Below are 20,848 nucleotides of genomic sequence, written 5' to 3'. Positions count from 1 at the left end.
TTAAAAGCTATCTAATCTCTATCTTGCCTCAGTTTCTCTGGCATTACAATTTCATTTCTCCCTTTATCCTGTTTTGATCTATGAAAACCTAACTTTTCATACTTCTCGGAAGACAGATCTAAACAACTGAAGAAATATTAATTGCTTATGGGTAGACTGAGCCAATATAATAAAAATGATAATTCTACCTAAATTAATTTACTTTTCAATGCCATATTAAACTACCAAAAATTATTTTATAGAGCTAGAAAAAAGTAATAACAAAGTCATCCTGAAGAACAAAAAGTCAAGAATATCAATGAAAAAAATGTGAAAGTGACTTAACAAGCCAAATTTCAAAATATATAAGTGGCAAGACAACAAGGATACAGCCTCCAAGACTTTGAAATCATTAACAGAAATTGTTAGAACAAAAGTACTCTTGGGGGGCAGTGCAGTGGAGTCCTGAGGACCTGAATTTAAATCTGATTTCAGACACTTAAGACTTCCTAGCTGTGTGACCCCGGGCAAGTCACTTAATCCCAATTGCCTCAGCAAAAAAAAAAAAAAGTGCTTTTAGATCAGAGACCTTCCCTAAAATCTAAGGGAAGAAATATCACATTCCTAGGCCAGAGGACTTTTACAATTATTAACAAATTGTCAGAACAATAGTAGTACTCTTAGGTCAGATGGCTTTAGGATTACTAATACATCTTCCCTAAAATCCAAGGGAAGAAATATCATTATATTCCTCTACAATTATTGACAGATAGGATTGTTAGAACTGGAACACTCTTAAGTCAGAATACATCAATATGAAAGATATGATGAAAAATGTCTTCTTAGAGGCCCATGGAGAAGGGTCCATTTCGTTCTATCATGAGAGCTAACAATGTAATACCAGGGAAACTGAGATGAGTAGAGACTGGTTTAATTTTAAAATGGAGAATTTAATAAACTAGCGGCCCAATGGGGACTATCATCCAAAGTACTCTGTCTAGAAGAGCTGAGGCACAGAGTTTATATAGGAGTGTAACTAGCAAAGTAAGCAGGTGATAACAGAAGCATAAAGCATACAGTAAGGTAATTTCCTTATTTAGCATCAGGTAGCTGTTATATAAGAAAAATGTTTTTCACAGCCTAAAGCAATAACAGGATACATACAATGGTGGGAATAGGCTTAAGGGGACCTTTCAGGGTCAGTATTTTCAGAGAGCAATAACTGATTTATCTGTAGAAGTGCTTTACAGGTGTGATGCCCAAGTAAGCAGAAGAACAGAAATAGGAAAGGGTCACTTTAGGGTCATGCTTGTCACTTTGATCTAGTGTGTGAGGTGGCTAAATTCTTATGAGAAACTTATGGAGTCTTTTTTTATTCAACATAAGGATTATTCTTCATCCTGATCCAGGGACTCAAAATAATCACTAAGTTAGATAGGGAATCTTCTTTCTTCCAATTAAATATATATCTATCATAATTATATAATGAAAGTTTTGCCTCCTTCATGTTATTAGAAAGCAAGACACCTCTTAACAATATCCCTCCTAGGTCAATCATTGAGTCAGTGAATAAACATTTATTCAGCTCTTATTTTGTACCAGGCATTCTGCTAAGCAGTGGGGATAGAAAGGCAGTCACCTCATTGTCCTTGCTTTCAAGGAGCTTACAGTCTAATTCCCCCTTCTCCCTCATAACTAGCAAATTACTATCTGCAAACAAGCTATTTACAAGATAAATGGAAGTGATCTACAGAGAGAAGGAATTCTGGGGGATTAGGAGGATCTTCCTGTAGAGGATAAGATTTTAGGAGGCTTTCTGGGAAGGATAAAAATTCTTTTCTGGGAAAAAGAAGTTTGAATCAGCCCAGAAAAAAAAAAAAAAGGAAATCTTCCATTCCATGGGAACCTGAGGTATGTCTCCAGGGTATATGGCACTTCCTGAGGAGACAGGAACCTTGTGGCCAAAGCAGCTCTGAATTGGAGAAGGAATTAGGAGAGAATTAGCTGAAACTATAATAAGAAACCATTCTTATCAGGAAAGTCTTTCTGGAGACAAGGTCCCAGAAATCTCTGAATTTTAGAGCCCTTCTTCCCATGGTGACATTGATTTGTCTTAGATCTGTCTTCACAGGAGACACCTAACTTGGGTAGTTAGGATACATAATGAAGTGGCTTTTAATTGGAGAGGGGACAAGAAATTAGAGAGTGCTATTTTGCCAATTGGTGACAGAATGGGGGCCATTTGAGTTAGATAGTTGCTCCATTTGGCACATGAAGATCATTTTGGGGAGGGGAATCATATGATTCTCTCTGCCCACCACAGCATGGTCTCATCACTTCAATGTCCAAACTAGCAATGACAATCCACTTCCCAACCTTTGCTCTTCTTGTAATAGTTCTGATGAGATCTAGATAAGGGGTAACTAAATGAAATTAGGGTTAATTGAAGTCTAGTAGCAGATTCTGGGTACAGGGAATCAAATACAGCTCCCCTGCAACCCCTTTGGATTCGCCCAAGGATGCAGAGTTAAATGAGTCTAGTAGTGGCGCAAGAGTCCTCTGTAAAGGAATTTACAGACTCGAAAACTTAGATTGATAAAAGAGGTTTATTATGGGGTTTGGAAGTAAAGTCTAATTAATAACATTGAAGGTAGAGATAAAAGGCACTGGAACCAGAGTTCCAGTGGGCAGAAATCCATTGACATGGCAGGTGTAAGGCTGCCATATTTGGGATCTCTGCAAAGAGAGGACTCCAGCTTGGTTCTTTTATAATAGGGGGCTTTGGTTACAAGCTGAAGAGGGCTTGTGGGTGGAGTCCCAGGTTGGCTCTTGGCTGGGTTTCAGCCAAAGTTAGAATTTGAATTGAATTCAATGGGTTTCAGGACTGAGCCAGATAAAGATGAAACTGTTTGTGCTTAAGGTGGAGTCCCTTCCCTGAGGCAAAGTCCAAGGAGGTTTTCTCTTTTATGAGTTTTGGGGTTTCCTCTTCAGTTCTAATATGGTTGTTTAGTAAATACATGTCCCACATCAGCTGTATGTCCTAAGAAGCATCAGTTAAAAGCCTCTAAAGACAAGAGCCTTTGGTTATTTAGTTCTGTGCTCTCCAGTCCCCAGACCATTTGGCCAGACCCATGTCCACTGTTCGGGAATTAGTATAGGTAAAGATCTCTTCTCCATCCCTGAAGCTCTCTTGCATACAACTATGCAGTCTAGATCTCAGTGTGCCAGAAGGACTTGCCCAAACCCCTAATCTCTATAGAGTATCCCATTTAACTAGATTAGTATCTACTGTTGTCCATTTGATTTTAGTTATCTAATAAGTGACTGGAGCCATTGGAAATCCAAGCAAAAAAATGGATTTAGTTGTTTTTTTTTTTTTGTTTTTGTTTTTGTTTTTGTTTTTGTTTTTGTTTTGAGACAAAATTCTCCAAGATTTCAAAAATCCATCAAGTTAAAGAAGTTTTGACTCCACATGAGTGGAACTCATTATGCACTTTAGGGGATGAAGAGTGTCAAGCGAAGCAAAGGCAACTTAAGACCCAGGAACAAGCATTTCTTAGAAGCCAGATTCTTAAAGATAGCTCATTCTAGGGCCTAGATTAGAAATCTAGATTTTTGGCATAGTCACTGCTTGCATAAAAGGGGCATTAATATCAGAGGGACCTCAACAAATGTAGTTTTGAATGTACCATTTCCATTTAGCAATAGAAACAGAGAAGAACCACCTTTCATCATCCAAGTCATGATAGGCAACACTGGAAAAAGGAAAGGGGCTCTCTTTTAGGTCACTGTCAACCATCATAAAACAATATGAGGAAGAGTTCAAGTAGCCCTTAGGGAGGATAATGAAGATATGGCAAATGAGGAAAAGAAAAAAAAAAAGCCTTGTAAGGGTGACAATCTCATACCACTCATCTGGTTTGCAATAGTGCTGAGTTCAGGAATAGCTTTCATGATGAGCATGATGATGACTTTGTTCAGCTCCTTGTATTCTTTTTAAACTTCCAGATGCCATCTACCTTCTTTATAAGTAACATGACATTTTAAGGAGAAGTGGTATAATAAGTATTCCCAATTTATTCACTTCTATCAAAAGAAAAGAAGTATCTTTCTCCACTTTGGGGATACAAAGTTATATTAACTCCATGGTTGTGGTTAGAGTGACTCTGAAGGCTTCTTTTAGGCTCTATCAAATGTAACATACCTAAAGATTACTGAAAGAGCCCATTCAGATTCTGAGCCCTTAATGGAGTCTTTCCTGTAATTATGTGCTCTTTGAAGTCTCCCTTGAATGAATCAAATTGCGATAGGAGTTTTACAGGGTGCCTTGGATTTCAGTGAAGCGAAATGCTTCACTAGGCTCTAATGCCCAGGTACCAACTTTTTCTGTGCAAGTTTACTAACACTTTTATGGGATAATCATCAGTTGCTTTCTTATCAACTCTATATTTTAACAGACATACCCAAATCTTCCAATAGTGGGTATTTTAGCTGGTAGAGAATAGAGGTCAATAACTCCTCCATCACCATTCAAAATTCCTATTTGCACTGATAGCATTATTTGCCCAATCCCCTGCTCATATTTCACCAGTTGGCTCAAACCTAGAGAGTAGTGTGATGGGAGACCTTAATGGCTGAAGTCATTCTGATAAGGCTCTTCTCCCAAGTCAACCATGATGTGAGATATAAGGCTTCTCATCTTATTCCATTGGGCAACTACCCCAAATAGTAAAGGTATTAACCCAAATGATAGGTTTAACCAATACCTTATTACTAACAAGTTTAAAAGTTTTAAAGTTGGATGAAATGAGGTACTCATATGTGATTGAACAATTAACAAAAAAAGTTCACTTTGCTCTAACACAGCAAAGATCTGAAACAAGATAACTGGTGTATATGCAATAAAGATACAGCAGAACCAAGCTTTTCTGGGTATGACTCCATCCCCTCTCCCTTATATCCATAAGAAAATGTGTCTGATTAAGAGAGCAAGGTACAGTAGTTCAGATGGTTTTCAGACCTACCAAGTTAAAGAGGTCTTGATTCCACATGAGTGGAACTCATTATACACTTTAGGTACGAAGTGTGATAAGGGAAGCAAGGGCCACTTAAGTTCCAGGAATGATTTTCTTGCCTTTTAGGGAAAATAAATTCCTCTTTTGAGGAAATGAAAAAATCCTGGTCTTATCACTCTAGCAGAATATACTTAATAAATGCTTATTGAGTGATTATATGATCCTTATATATAGTTCTCAGCATGATCTTTTTTATATCTAGAGCTTTATGCAAAGATATGGTAAACAATAAGATGTAAAACATTATCAAAATCAATTGAATCATATGTGTGTAGGAATGATTTCCAGCTAAATTAATATGGTCAAGTTCTACTTTTTCAGTGATGAAGAGAGCCATCTACACCCAGAGAAAGAACTGTGGGAACGGAGTGTGGAACACAACATAGCATTCTTACTCTCTCTGTTCTTTATTTGCATTTTGTTTTTTTTTCTCAGTTTTTCTTTTTCTTTCTTTTTGATATAATTTTTCTTGTGCAGCAAGATAACTGTATAAATATATATGTATTTACTTATTTAACATATATTTTGAGATATTTAACATGTATTGGACTACCTGCCAGGTAGGGAGGGGGTGAAAGGAAAGAGGGGAAAATTTGGAACAAAAGGTTTGCAAAGGTCAATGTTGGAAAAATTACCCATGCATATGTTTTGTAAATAAAAAGCTTTAATAAAAAAATCACAAAAAATTAATATGGTCAGTTTTTTAAGACACTAAAATTGATCACACTACATGATTTTAGTTATAAAGTCCCAAAACTTTATTATTTTAAAAAAGTAAGCCAAGTCATTGAAAGTGTGATTAAAAAGCTGGTCAACAATTTAAGAGAACCTGAGCTCAAGTTCTACTATGATACACCTGATGTGACCAGGCAAATTTCTTAACTTGTTAGTTTCATAGACAACTGTCTAAGGCAATAAGGTGCAAAATAATTGCCCATCTGCATTGGTAGAAGAAGCTTTCTACACAGGTAAAATTCCCTGGTATTTTACCTTAAAATGCTAATGAAATCACAGGTTCACATAAAAAAAAAATAACCTCAATTTAAAAAATGAGAACATGACTCTATGAAATTGTTTTGATTGATCCAAATAGTATTTCTTTCAGGCTTATGCAAGAAGCTCAAACAAATGTTCAGCATATGGTCCAGAAGATATGTTTCTCTGATGAAAGCAGAGTCACCAGCCCTGGAAGGTGGGAAATAAAGAAGGAAAGAAGATAGGAAAAAAGGGAAGGAAGGAAGGAAGGAAGGAAGGAAGGAAGGAAGGAAGGAAGGAAGGAAGGAAGGAAGGAAGGAAGGAAGGAAGGAAGGAAGGAAGGAAGGAAAGAAGGAAAGAAGGAAAGAAGGAAGGAAATAAGAAATGAATAAACATATATTAAGCATCTACTACATTCCAGTTACTGTGCTAAGCACTTTGCAAATGTTTGTAATAACGTGAAGAGGAAAAAAATTAACTTATTAGTGAAGAAGGGTAAACCAGTGCTAGCCCCAACTGGGCTTCTTGGGAGTTTGTGCTGATAAACAACCAGAAAGAGGCAGCTGTGACTTAGTGGATAGAAAGATAGCCTTGGAATCAGGGAGACCTAGGAACAAGAAGTCTTTGACACATACTGACTTATGACCCCTAGGCAAGTAACATAACCTCAATGTTTTAAAGCAATTCTCTTAAGACTAAAGTTATAAATAAAATGCCAACTTGTTTTGGTAGAAGGGATCCCCTCATCTATGAGTTCCCTTTCAATGAAATCACCAGATCAACCTTCAATTCAGAAAGTGCATTTTTAAAAAAATAACATCTTAATCAACCTTTGTCTCTTCATTCAGATATTACTTTGCTTGTTTTGAGATGTCAGATAACTGCATTTTTCTCAGCATAAAAGACTTAAAGAATGTTAGGAGTAGATGGGATAGAAAGATACACTTCCTTTTTTTTTTTTTTTTTTTTGATGCACTTCTTTACAGATACCCTTATTTATGGATAAGAAAAGACTATGTTAAGAAAATGATAACTAATTAGTAGCAGAGTTATTATTTCTTGAGCTCACACTGATTTTTAGACCAATTAAAACAAGTATTATAATTATTGGATCACCTTTTTGGAAAGACATTCATACTAACTTAATTTTTTAACCTAAATTTTGCATTAATTCCCATAAGTTCAGTATCCATCGACAGGTGCTCCCCCCCCCCCCAATAAAGAACTCTGCAAATGAGCAATTCCATATGTACTCAGAAATCTTTAAGACAAAAAGTTATCAGCTTACAAATGCACTGGATGCCTCAATGGGTGATAGGACCATAGTCTGGCTAAGAAAATATCATTTAATTCTGTACAAAAGCTTTTTGAAAACTGAACTTGGATGAGGTAAATTTTCAAGTTTTTTTAATTAGATATATTATTGAATTTCCAACATAAATACCTACATTAAATATATAAGAAGTGTTGTAGTCTTTGGTAGGTTACAGATTTCTCCTCTTTCCCCCTGTTTCTTGTTCTCCTTCATCTTCAAAGCATGTTCCCATTTTTCCTTTACATTCAAAAAATGTACAGTCACAAATTTTGTGCTAAGAATGTTCCATAAATTAAAAGTCACGAGACCTGCATATCTCATAGGAAGACATGCAGCTAAGCAGCAAAGACCCCTTGGAAAATCTCTAGGAACTCACACATAGTCATTCAGTCTATAACCGCTGTGGGAAGCTGACGCCACTGAGGGAACACGGTTGTCTTTGTAAGCAGTGGGAGGCTGGTATGGAGGTGCTGTTGTCGCCATTCTGGACTGGGTCTGGTAATCTGAATACAGCTCATCTTCCTGGCATGACATGCAGAGTAGAGTCCCACCAATAAGGGACAGCGATGAGGAAATGAATCCCAGATACAGGGCTTGCCCAAGCTCATATTTCATGCTACTTGGTAGCAGTGGGTTGTAGAAATTTTCTACCACATCATTGGTTGTCCAGGAGACAGCCACCATGCATAGTAGACCTGCCAAGATAAAGAGGACTCCCCCAGAGACAGCAAAGATGTTCTTGGCGGAGGTCCCTTTAGCACACTGAGTACACTTCATGCCAATGACAGCACAAGTTGAAGCCATGACTGAGAGCAGGCAGGAGATGACCATCAAGGCTCGAGCTGCCTGCAGGTCACGGGGCAGGGCCAACAGAGACCGGTAGATCTGGCACTGATAAATGCCAGTACTGTGCCAAACACACTCCATCCAAAGTCCCTTTAGATATGACACAGCTGTTAAAATGTTGGTCCCTACATGAGCTGTTCTTCTCCAATGAGGTAAGATGGTGGTGATCAAGGTCCCAACCATCCCCAAGAAGCTGAGCAAGAAACCCAGGAGCTGGACTGCCGTGCTGGCCATATCTGTTGGTACTTACAGTGACTTCCAATCAGTCGGTCACCTGCAGCTGTCACTTGTAAGCCTTCTTGGGAATGCAGCTTCTTCTGGGAAACTGGAACTGTTTCTATTCCAGTGCCTCAGGAGTCCTAATAAAAATGCAGTAAGGGTATGTGGGGGGATGGGGAATGGGAGAAGGAAGGAAAATAGGTTAAATATTATCTTGTTGCCATTATTTCTGTTATGGGGATTTCCATAGGCAATTAGTATGGCAGTTAACAAAGCTCTTGGGATTTTGTAGAACACTAGGAGATTGCTGTCCTTACCTTCTCAGCTGAAAGGACAGAGGTGGAAGAGGGTGATATTCTGTATGATGTATTTGGATGCACAGTGGATTGGGCTCAGTTCATCTTGGCTCAGCCATTAACTAGCAGTGTGAGTTTGAGTCATTCTGTTCCTCTGTGTTAGAATGAGCATCTTGATGGCTTGGGGCTGTCTGGAATTAGGTAGTAAGAAAATAGAGATGAAAGCCCTATATGTCATGAAAAATTACATTGTATTCAAAATTGCCTGGGAATTTTGTAAGAAAACTACTCTTTTCTTTTTGCATACAAAAGAAAAGTGTGGTTGTTAAATAGGCTACTTCCCAGAGCCCAGACAACATCTTCCCTGGATAAGCAAAAAAGTTGAATAAAATCATGAGAGGCTACAAAAATTCTCTGTTTAAAAGATTATATATTATAAATAGGTCACACAAACGAACTGGTTTAACACTAGAAAAACTAGAACATAATAGATCATATTAATAAGAAAAATAATAATAAAAAAACAAACATTTATTTTAACAGAAATTTTTTGACAGAATTTAATCTCTATGTTTGTCATTTAAAAAAGGAATAAATGACCTTTAATAGACAAATTGAGTCTATCTAAAACTAAATGTTAGTATGGTAAATGTCTTTCCAACAAGACCAGGATAAAGCAAGATTGTTCATTGTAACCACTTTTTTTAAAAAATGTAATTTTAGAAATGCTAAGTTTTCCAACACAAGATTAAAAAATGGAAATAATGAGCACAGTTGAACAAAGATTTTTTTCAGTTTTTTCAGATGATATTATGGTTTACTTAAATGTAAAAATTAGTTGAAACAATTGTCAGCTATGTAGCAAAATATAAAATAAATACACAAAAATAATCAGTCTTGTATTATTTTACACATAAAATCCAACAGATAGAAAAAATAAAAGGAAATTCCATTCAAAATAACTACAGAATGTGTAAATTTATGGGAGGCCACCTATTATGACACACATAGTAATAATATGACTATAACTACAAAACCTTTAAATAGAAATATAAATAGACCTATTACTAATATTACCTAATCAGCTCTGAATCTTCCAGGAAAAGTCCAAGGTTTGTGTGTGAGGGGAAGTGCAGAAATACATGTTAGGAAATGACTAAATGAGCTTTAAATATAAACTTCCCAGAAGACTTTAACAATAGTTATAAATTAAATCACTAAATCCTATTTTTCACATGCTTTTGTCAAATATCTGCTTATGCTCATCATCTGTGACTACCATTTCTTTGCATGAGGCCATAATTGACCTGTATCATCATACTAGATTCACGTTGTATTTTGGTTACTTCTCTCCTCCTTTTGGGGAAATCTGTTGTGGCACAAAATTCTGTGACTCATACCTGTGGCAGATTGAGTTAATGCTCTCTCTTTCCCATCCCCTTCCCTAAGCTGTTGCAAGCTAAGATGCCATTAAATCTAACTGGAGAAGTTTAATTAACTTAGCTTCCAGTTGGATGGATATGAAGCCCAAATAGGGAACCCTTAGGCAACAGATATATAAAGATATAAGGGTTGCTACTGGGCCATGTTCTGGGCACTTTCTTTGGTTTGTCTGGGCCCAGGCAGTCTCTCTCCCCCACTTCCAGCTACACACTGGCGCCTGCTACTCTGGACAACGCCAGACTAATCTCTATGGGCAATAATAACCTACCTAAAATTATTCTTCATTGATTAGTATTATTCCCCTACCCCATTATTCCCTCCCCAACCCAGTGATTTTGCAACTCCAGCTGTCATTGCTCAAACATCATTCTTGGCTACCTCAATATAACCCCTTTGATTTATTACTCTAATGTACCCACCCTTCCATTCTGTTTTCTTAAATACCTGATTTATAATTAATAAATTTGCTTTCAACTAAAACCTTTTCCTTTCCAACTCTTTCTATCTTCTTGCTCTCACTGAGACCTGGCACCCTCCTGATGATTACTTACCTTTTCCAGCACTGGTTACACATTCATTTATCACAACTCATGGTTGGTGGAAAAGTTGTAATGCTCTTTGTTCCCCATTACACCCTTAAATTCTCACTTTAATGTTGAGGTTGGGAAAGGAGCCCAAAAGGTTGGGGTCACAGACTGGTGTCATGCAGTATTTCAAAAGAATTTTCAGGCTTGAACCCATTTCCAAGTCAAGGGGCAAAGTTTATTATAATGTCATTGAAGTGGTCTAAATTCCAAGAGAATTTAGCAAAGAAACAGCAGCTAAGAGACATATTTGTCTTTATGTTATAGATATGCTAATTTTATGGCCTAGGAGTAGAACTAAGAAGTGGTCTCAAGAATTTGGTCACCACTGACCAACAGATTATCTATCTGACAGTCAGCAATGAACTGAAGAGTGGTCTATTCACTATTGTCTCAGGAGTTTGATTTGTAGGACTATCCTGAGTCCAGAAGACTTTAGAATCATATAGATTGTTAGAACATTAGTATTCTCAGGTTGGATGGGTAGGTGGGGCGGGGGGGCCCTCTGGTCACAATTTTCAAAGCCAGAGGATTTTAGAATCAGGGACAATTTGTTAGAAGAGAAACACCTTAAGGTCAGGGGACCTTAAAATCACTGGTATATCTCCCTAGAAGCTACACCATATCACTACCACTATCACCCATCCATATTTATCATATAACAAAAATTGTGGTAGTTTTTGTCTACCATCTCCAGAACCCTCTCCTTTCCTTAGTAAGTTCAGTGCCTGTCTCACAGTGTTTCTTTCCCAACTTTTCACTTTATATGATAGGACTTCAATATTCATGTTGATACTCCCTCAAACATCCTAATCTCACAGTCTTCAATTTACTCCTTTTAGATGACTAATGACTCCCTTATTTCACCTCAAAGCCTTTGATCTTGATATCTATCACCCATACATTTACCACTTCTATGTTTATGAACTCTGAAATTCCTTTATCTGATTCAGTCTATTATCATTCTGACGGGGTGTGGAACTGTGTTCCCTTTAATCTGTAAAATTATCACTCCTCTGAAATTGTGTCTCCTTTTGATCTGAGAAATCAGGGTCTCCCAGGCTCCGTGGAGTCTCAAGCTGGCCTTTTCTAAGACAAATCACCCATTAATCTTTTGGGGATGCAGATCCTTTTCAGGAAATTCCAAATTCCAGAAGTTTTCAAAAAGTGATTTCCATTCAATTGGAGATCTAGGCCTAGGGACTTTGGCTTTTTTTTCAACCTGAAACCAGAGTCTCAAGATTCCCTATTAAAAGATATTTCTAAACTCACTTCTTTGCAGAAGATCAAAAGTAGCATGTTCTGCCTCTTTGATATAGCTACAAGGACCTTGCCTACCGAGAAAACATTTTCTTCTCTGTGCCAGCCTCCATTTCCCTAATAGGACTTTTGGAATGGAAGAAGTCAGTTTTTCTAGCAAAGATGACTTCTCATCCAACAATAAACTTCCATTTTTGCCATCTACAACTCTTCGGGTTCGTGAATTCCTTCATGAAGGACCTGCGCCAACTAAAAGGGGATTTCCACAACTCTCTGACTGCCACTAAAACCCCATCAATTCCACATTTCATTTTGTCTTGCAATCCTAAAACATATTCTTTGACCACACCCTGATCAATAATCCCTTTGTCCTCAGTTCTTTCTCAGGCCATCATACTGAAATGGCTACAATCTCTTCCCTTCTTGATCTTGCTGCTTGGTGAGCCAGGTAAATCCTATCCTGTCACATCTTTTTTTCAAATCCCTTGTCCCCTTAACCTATCAAAAATCTTACCCTTAGAATCTTTTTTTTTTCCTACATTTTATTTTTTAATTAAAAATTTTTTTATTATTTTGTTTTTTATTAATTTTTATAATTATAACATTTTCTTTGACAGTACATATGTATAGGTATTTTTTTTTTTTTTTTACAAAATTATCCCTTGTACTCCCTTCTGTTTCAAGTTTTTCCCCTCCTTCCCTCCGCCCCCTCCTAGATGGCAGGCATTCCCATACATATTAAATATCTTATAGTATATCCTAGGTACAATATATATGTGCAGAACCGAATTTTGTTGTTGTTGTTGCAAAGGAAGGATTGTATTCGCAAGGTAAAAATAATCTGGGAAGAGAAACAAAACAAAATAAAACAAACAAACAAAAAAAACCAATGCTCACAGTTTACACTCATTTCCCAGTGTTCCTTTTCTGGATGTAGCTGATTCTGTCCATCATTGATCAATTGGAATTGGATTAAAAAATCTTCTCTATGTTGAAGATATCCACTTCCATCAGAATACATCCTCATACAGTATCATTGTTGAAGTGTAAAATGATCTCCTAGTTCTGCTCGTTTCACTCAGCATCAGTTGATGTAAGTCTCTCCAAGCCTCTCTGTATTCCTCCTGTTGGTCATTTCTTACAGAGCAATAATATTCCATAATATTCATGTACCATAATTTATCCAACCATTCTCCAATTGATGGACATCCATTCATTTTTCAGTTTGTAGACACTATGAAAAGGGCTGCCACAAACATTTTGGCACATACAGGTCCCTTTCCCTGCTTTAGTATCTCCTTCAGATATAAGATCAGTAGTAGCACTGCTAGATCAAAGGGTATGTACATTTTGATAACTTTTTGGGCATAATTCCAGATTGCTCTCCAGAATGGTTGGATTCTTTTACAACTCCACCAACAATGCATCAGTGTCCCAGTTTTCCCACAGCCCCTCCAACATTCATCATTATTAGTTCCTGTCATCTTAGCCAATCTGACAGGTGTGTAGTGGTATCTCAGAGTTGTCTTAATTTGCATTTCTCTGATCAATAGTGATTTGGAACACTCTTTCATATGAGTGGAAATAGTTTTAATTTCATCATCTGAAAATTGTCTATTCATATCCTTTGACCATTTGTCAATTGGAGAATGGCTTGATTTCTTATAAATTAGAGTCAGTTCTCTGTATATTTTGTAGATGAGGCCTTTATCAGAACCTTTAACTTAAAATATTTTCCCAATTTGTTACTTCCCTTCTAATCTTATTTGCATTAGTTTTTGCGAAGGTCTGGTCTAGCTCCTCTTGTCAGGATAAGCAAAAGTCCTTGCCCCACGTTGGGCGCCAATTGTAACGAGCTGTCGTCTCCAGAAGCTGCTGGATCGCTCTCTGGGAAGAGATCTGCTGTGTCTACTCAAATCTCTCAGACAGATTCTTCTTCCTGTAATGAACCGTTGTCTCCAGGCAGTTGCTGTTAACTCTTGTCCTTAGAAGTGACTTCCCTTCCTGCAGAGAGCCCCGTCAAGCCTGATGCAATTCAGAGTCTTCTTTCTATCTCTGGGAGTCCTCTCTTTTATTCTCCCAGAGAATGGGCGTGGGATAATGCAAGGGCTTCTGGGAAGAACCACCTCAGCCAATGAGCCTGCTCCTTCCATCAAGTCAACCTGAGTTCTCACCTTGTAATTGTCCAACCTGAATTCTCACCTCGTCACTATCCAGACAACCCGAGTTCTCACTTAGTAATCCTAACATCTCCCCCTTTCTTTTGATTTAGAACATAGGACAGTCATGACCTTGAAACATAAATCCATCAATATGGGAAGTATTACAGATAATTACATAAATGACCTTGAAACATAAATCCATCAATATGGGAAGTATTACAGATAATTACATAAATTACATAAGCACATAGTAACATAGTAACGTAACACATGCTAGAAGTATGTAACATAATCATAAATTGAAAATTTATAAATGTCCATAAGTCCATTGTCCATTAGTCTCATCTTGTGTGAGGAAGTCCAATGATTCCTGCTGGTTTTAAAGTTCTTTAACAGTCTTCTTATTATCCATGCTCTTTCAGTGTCAGATGTTTCTTAGATCTTCTCCTTTATTTTGAGGTCTTTCTCTTTTTCTGTCTCTCTCTGATGGATAAGGCGAATATGACTCGTTGGCACCCATCTGATTCCTTCTCCTGCTGAAGAAATACAAGCAAACCCTCTTCCCCAGGCAGTTAACCTATCTGGTCCCTTCCATTCACCACTTTCTGGATCTCTCCACATCACCTGGCGATTATCTAAGGACAGTGGAGATGCTCTCACTGGACACTGCCCTTCTGGTGGGTTATAAAACCTGTCTGCTGGAGCCAGTGCATCTTTGTCAAAAATTAGAAAATTAATGGTATAGAGAACTAAATTTAGAAGTTCCCTAGGGCTACCTGTGGCTCCCCCTTTCTTTTGTTTTTGGAGGAGTGTCTTAATATCTCTGTTTCTTCTCTCTACTATTGCCTGCCCTTGAGGATTAAAGGGTATGCCCGTGGTATGTAAAATCTTATACTGTGCACAAAAGTGTGTAAAATGTTTGGACGTATATGCAGGTCCATTGTCTGTTTTTATTGCTTGTGGCACACCCATAATTGCAAAAGCTTGTATAAGGAATTCAGTGACCACTCGGGCTGTCTCTTTTGCTGCTGGCATTGCAAATGTGAATCCTGAAAAGGTGTCTACCACGACATGAATAAAAGATAGACGACCAAAAGATTTATAATGGGTCACATCCATTTGCCAGATTTCATTGGGTCTCAAACCACGAGGATTCTTCCCTGGAGGGAGTGTAGGAGCATGGAAAGGAAGACAAGCTGTACAGCTTTTTACTATGCTCCTAGCTTCCTCTCTTGTGATTCCAAATTGTAAACGTAAAGTTCGAGCAGCCTGATGATATTTAGAATGAGATTCTTGTGCTTCCTGAAATAAAGGACTACTGGCTAACATGGTTAGAAGGCTATCTGCCTTTGAATTTCCATCAAAAATGGGACCTGGAAGTCCACTATGTGAGTGGACATGCAAGATATAAATCTTGCCTGGATGTTTTCTCACTTGCTCTTGAAGTTCCTTAAAGAGCTGATAAATATTGGAGGCTGCAAATTTTATTTGGGCCGTGGCAATTCTTTGTACTACACCTACTGAATAGGCTGAATCAGTAATTATGTTTACGTCTCCTGGGTAATAAGTGAGAGCTAGCATGATAGCAAATAATTCATTCTGTTGAGTGGATTGAAAAGGAGTCCTGATTACTCTCTTTATGGTTAAATCATGAGAGTATATGGCACAAATATTTTCTTTGGAGGCATCTGTAAAGATTGTTGGTCCTTTAAGAGGAACCTTAGAAACCTTTTCTTCAAAAATCCATCGCCAATTATGTAGTAGCCGGGTAATCTTTAATGGAGATCCATGTGCAAAATTTGGAGCGGTGGCCAATAAAATTTGCCATTCTGGGATGGTCTCACAGCATACATTAATCTGTGCGTTAGTATAGAATGTGTATATTTTTTCAGGACTTATCCCAGATAATTGTGTTACTCTCTTAATAGCCTTTAATAAAATCCTAGCCACAAGCACTGGGTAAGGTGTAAGGCTTTGTTCTGGTTGTGCTGGGAGGTTCACCCACTCAATCACTCTGTCTCCTTGATGAAGGACTGCTGTGGGTGCCTCTTTTGTAGCAAAAACTGATATTTCCAAGGGTTTTTGAGTGACTCTTTCAACCACATTGGATAAAGCCAGTTCAACTTCTCTCAAAGCCTTTTGTGCTTCTTTTGTAAGCTGGCGTGGTGAATTTAAAGCACTGTCTCCCCTTAAAATGTCATATAGAGGTTGTAGTTGATTGGTAGTTAAGCCTAACACCAATTGTAGTGAGCTGTTGTCTCTAGAAGCTGCTGGATCGCTCTCTGGGAAGAGATCTGCTGTGTCTTCTACTCAAATCTCTCCGACAGATTCTTCTTCCTGTAATGAACCGTTGTCTCCAGGCAGTTGCTGTTAACTCTTGTCCAAAGAAGTGACTTCCCTTCCTGCAGAGAGCCCCGTCAAGCCTGATGCAATTCAGAGTCTTCTCTCTATCTCTGGGAGTCCTCTCTTTTATTCTCCCAGAGAATGGGCGTGGGATAATGCAAGGGCTTCTGGGAAGAACCACCTCAGCCAATGAGCCTGCTCCTTCCATCAAGTCAACCTGAGTTCTCACCTTGTAATTGTCCAACCTGAATTCTCACCTCGTCACTATCCAGACAACCCGAGTTCTCACTTAGTAATCCTAACAAGTTTTGTTTGTGCAGAAACTTTTTAATTTGGTGTAATCAAAATTTTCTATTTTGTGATCAATTACCCTTAGAATCTTAAAAAAGCTAGAGAAAACCTCAATTCTCCTAACTGCATCCACTATAAATCTATTACCTAATTTCAAATGGGCCCTCATTTAATTTGATTCACTATCCCATTCATCATGACACTTTTCTAAACCTTTTCTGTAACGCGCTCTCCTGGCAGTTACAATTACTATTCTGTCCTAGACCCACCAGAGTACCTTTGACCACTGTCCTTTGCAATGTGAACTCTACCCGGCTCGCCTCCTCTGAGGCCTTCAAAGGTCTCTGGCCACAATCTCTTGAATCTATAGCTTAATAACCGGTAGCGCACTCAAGAACAGCCACGTGTAATCTTAAAAGCCTTTATTATACCTACTCACATAATGCCCTGACTGATGCCCTGACTTGTTGGTTCCTGAGTGAACACCTGGTCTGAAGACCCACGTGTTCACTACCAAAATCCTTACCTCTTTTGGCTACCCATCTTGGCTTGGCCAACCAGGCTAGGGAGCCAGGGTGAAGAGCGCCAGGTTAAAGAGAGCGACTGCTGCCTGCAGTGGGCTTATAAAGGGCCTGTGAGGTCACACACACAGCCAATCAGCGAGAGAGTCACCCATTACGAAGCTATCTCAAAATGGACAGGATCTCACCTACAAGGCAGTCCTAATATCCACAGAAATTACTTCCGGGCCTCAATGATGCGCTGTGGTGCAGTCCATTTAAAGGGCCCTTACACTTTTCATCTCTCCTTAAATCTCCCACAATTCCCTACATCTTACCTTCTCTTTTCCCCATATTTCACTGAAAAAAAACAAGATCATTCAATTCAGCATTCCCTCTTCTCCCTTTCTTCTCAGCTCTTTTTCTAACACCCTTACTTTCCTTCAAATCTCAGCTTTTGCAAGAAGTCTTCTTCAATCCGCCTTAATTTTGGCTCCTTCCCACTGAGACTACCCTCAATTTATCTTGTTTATATATAGCTGTTTTCATGTATTTTTTTGTTTTTGTTTTTGTTTTTCAGATTGTGAGTTTCCTCAGAGCAGGGATTTTTTTTTTTCCTTTTGATTGTTGTTGTCAGTTTTGGCCTCCCTCCCTCCCTCCCTCCCTCCCTCCCTTCCTTCCTTCCTTCCTTCCTTCCTTCCTTCCTTCCTTCCTTCCTTCCTTCCTTCCTTCCTTCCTTCCTTCCTTCCTTCCTTCCTTCCTTCCTTCCTTCTTTCCTTCCTCCCTCCCTCCCTTCCTCCCTCCCTCCCTCCCTCCCTTCCTCCTTTCCTTCCTTCCTTCCTTCCTCCCTCCCTCCCTTCCTCCTTTCCTCCTTTCCTTCCTTCCTCCCTCCCTCCCTCTCTCCCTTCCTCCCTCCCTCCCTCCCTCCCTTCCTCCCTCCTTCCCTCCCTCCCTCCCTCCCTCCCTCCCTTCCTTCCTCCCTCCCTCCCTCCCTTCCTCCCTCCCTCCCTCCCTCCCTTTCTCCCTTCCTCCCTCCCTCCCTCCCTCCCTTCCTCCTTTCCTTCCTCCCTTCCTTCCTTCCTTCCTTCCTTCCTTCCTCCCTCCCTTCCTTCCTTCCTTCCTTCTTTCCTTCCTCCCTCCCTCCCTCCCTCCCTTCCTTCCTTCCTTCCTTCCTTCCTTCTTTCCTTCCTCCTTCCCTCCCTCCCTCCCTCCCTCGCTTCCTTCCTCCCTCCCTCCCTCCCTCCCTTCCTCCTTTCCTTCCTCCCTTCCTTCCTTCCTTCCTTCCTTCCTTCCTTCCTTCCTTCCTTCCTTCCTTCTTTCCTTCCTTCCTTCCTTCTTTCCTTCCTTCCTCCCTCCCTCCCTCCCTCCCTCCCTTTCTTCCTTTCTTCCTTCCTTTCATTTCTGCTTAGCACAATGTTTGGTACATGGTAAATACTAGCTGACTGAGATAATCTCTGCTCTTTGAGGCTTCTGGGATGACTGCATCACCTGGCCTGAATTCCTGGACTCTCAGATTCTTGTACATTGTTTTTCTGGTCTTTTAAATCTCAAAGCTGAGAGACTGCACTCTTTTGCATCTAGAAGAGAAAGAAAATGAAAAGGCAAAGAGCCATGTTTGTTTTTCAGTTGCTATATGGCCTCAGGAAGGAAAGGTTTCATAGCCCTTCTGCTAAACAGGATTTTCTCACCAAAAGGCATGAGTAAAGTAGTCAACTTTCTTCCTCTTGCACAAGTGTTGTAAAAAAGCCTGTTGGATCTAAATCTGCCCCTAATGAGGAAAATTAACAGTTCCAGACTCCTCCCTACCTGGCTTCTCCCAGAAATACATTCGAAGTCAAAAAACTTGAACATCAAAGGGAAGATAACATAAGCAAAGCCAATAACAGAATGTCTATCCATGTTCTAGCCTCTTTAATGCATCTCCCATTCAGAAGCAGTTCCTTCTGTAATGCCCATCCCAAGCCCATTGGACTACCTATTTCTCTCATATCTTCCCAGATTATTTTCCTTCAGCAACTTGAAGTGGGGTTGGCTTCTTCTATATTCCTTCTTGAAGCTAGAAGCAAGACTTTAGGCTTGAAGATTCTCATTTAGAGAGTCTCTGAATTGGGGACTGGGGAGAATCTCCAAAGTAAGAAGCTAGAGCTCTTTCATCTCTCACTAACTGTGTCCTGCCTCCTACAGAAGATGGGTAGCTTATCTCCACTAATAAAAAAGTTCCAATGGAACTTTGGGACTGAAGTTATACCTTCATGTAGAGATGTCGATATAATTAAGCTGATGGAGTCTCCATGATGCACTAGAACAATATTTGTAAAGCTAGGAAAAATGACTAGCACCTGGAGGCACTTAATAAATGCTTAGTCCCTTCCCTCTTTCCTTTTGGAATACTCACTTCCTCAGTTAATCAGGACAAAAACAAAACAAAATTAAAAACAAACAAAAACAGACGGTGGACTGAAAGAGCCCTTCAGGTAAGTATTGGTTGGTAAAAGTTGTTCATTACCAAGACAACTTGCATTCCCTGTGCAAGAATAGCACTGGCTTATTTGGAACAATTTTGGTAAGTTTTCTCTGAAGCTTGAAGGTTGTATGACCTTTGGAGGTACTTGGAGAACCTCTCCAGTTTTAATTCCATGACCTACATTGTACTTGGAAACTCAGCGACTCCCTGGAGCTCTGTCAAAAGGTTGTGAAAGGTTCCTAGTTCTTAAAGTTAGTTTATTAACTCTTTAAAAGTGTCATGGAAAACTGTAAGACTGTTTAACATTATTAATTGTAGGAAATGCACTCTAAATTTATTGGAGGTCAGACTATTTTAGGAAGATGAGTGTTATTTTTAGAAACCATTAAGTTTCTATTTTTGAAATTGTACTATTAAAGTCTTGCTTTAATTAAAGGAGTGTTAATGAGCCTCCAACTTTCTGGCTTATTTCTTCCTTCCTCATTTTTTTTCCCAGTTACTCCTGCCATTAGTAATACTTTAACTTCTAGAGAATAAATTTTCATTCTGGGTGCTGTTTGCTACAAAAATAACCACAAATTAACATATCTGAAACGAAATCAAACAAAATCTAAGTTCTCGTTTAAAAGTATGAGCCCCGAGGAATCCTTTTTTAATAAATTTATTGGTTTGCCAGTAATGGGCAGCAAAAGCAATAGCAAGGGCACAAGAATAGGACCCTTCAGACTTTAGAGGCATAGCAATACTTTCTATTCCCATTACTAATAGTCATTATTCTTTGTATGGGCCTATCTGTATTAGCAATTTGCTAGCATGATACAAAAACAAAAAGGGAATACATCTGTATAGTGCAACCATTTGTTGTCATATGCAGGATCTTGCAATTTTACATAACAATTCAATGTTTTATGTTGAGTTCCGGATGACAGGAAATGTCATCTAGTACAAGCCTCTTCATTTTGTAGATAAAAGAATAGAAGCCCAGAAATATTCTTTTTTCATTATCACAGACTTAGAGCTGGAACTCAAAAGGCTATCTCATCCAATCTACTAATTTTACAGATGAGGAAACTGAGGTTCATGGAGGTTAAGTAAT

General features: G+C 38.8%; 1 protein-coding gene across 4 annotated transcripts in view; it reads right to left on the bottom strand.

Annotated features, from left to right (window-relative positions):
- Positions 1-7,248: 7,248 nt before the first annotated feature.
- The window catches only part of CLDN14 (claudin 14), a 115,771-nt gene continuing 102,171 nt past the window's right edge, over positions 7,249-20,848 (bottom strand). For all 4 annotated transcript variants that reach the window (XM_074297348.1, XM_074297347.1, XM_074297349.1 and 1 more), the window contains exons 3-4: positions 8,727-8,896; positions 7,249-8,549 (exon numbers count right to left, since the gene is read on the bottom strand). In XM_074297348.1, the coding sequence (XP_074153449.1) occupies positions 7,717-8,424 (708 nt within the window). In that variant the 5' untranslated portion in view covers positions 8,425-8,549; positions 8,727-8,896 and the 3' untranslated portion in view covers positions 7,249-7,716. The remainder of the gene's footprint in view (positions 8,550-8,726; positions 8,897-20,848) is intronic.

This window comes from Sminthopsis crassicaudata, chromosome 3, assembly GCF_048593235.1.
Source record: "Sminthopsis crassicaudata isolate SCR6 chromosome 3, ASM4859323v1, whole genome shotgun sequence".
NCBI classification, from domain to species: Eukaryota; Metazoa; Chordata; class Mammalia; order Dasyuromorphia; family Dasyuridae; genus Sminthopsis; species Sminthopsis crassicaudata.
Note: the sequence above shows the minus strand (reverse complement) of the source record. Positions and strands in the feature narration are given on the sequence as shown.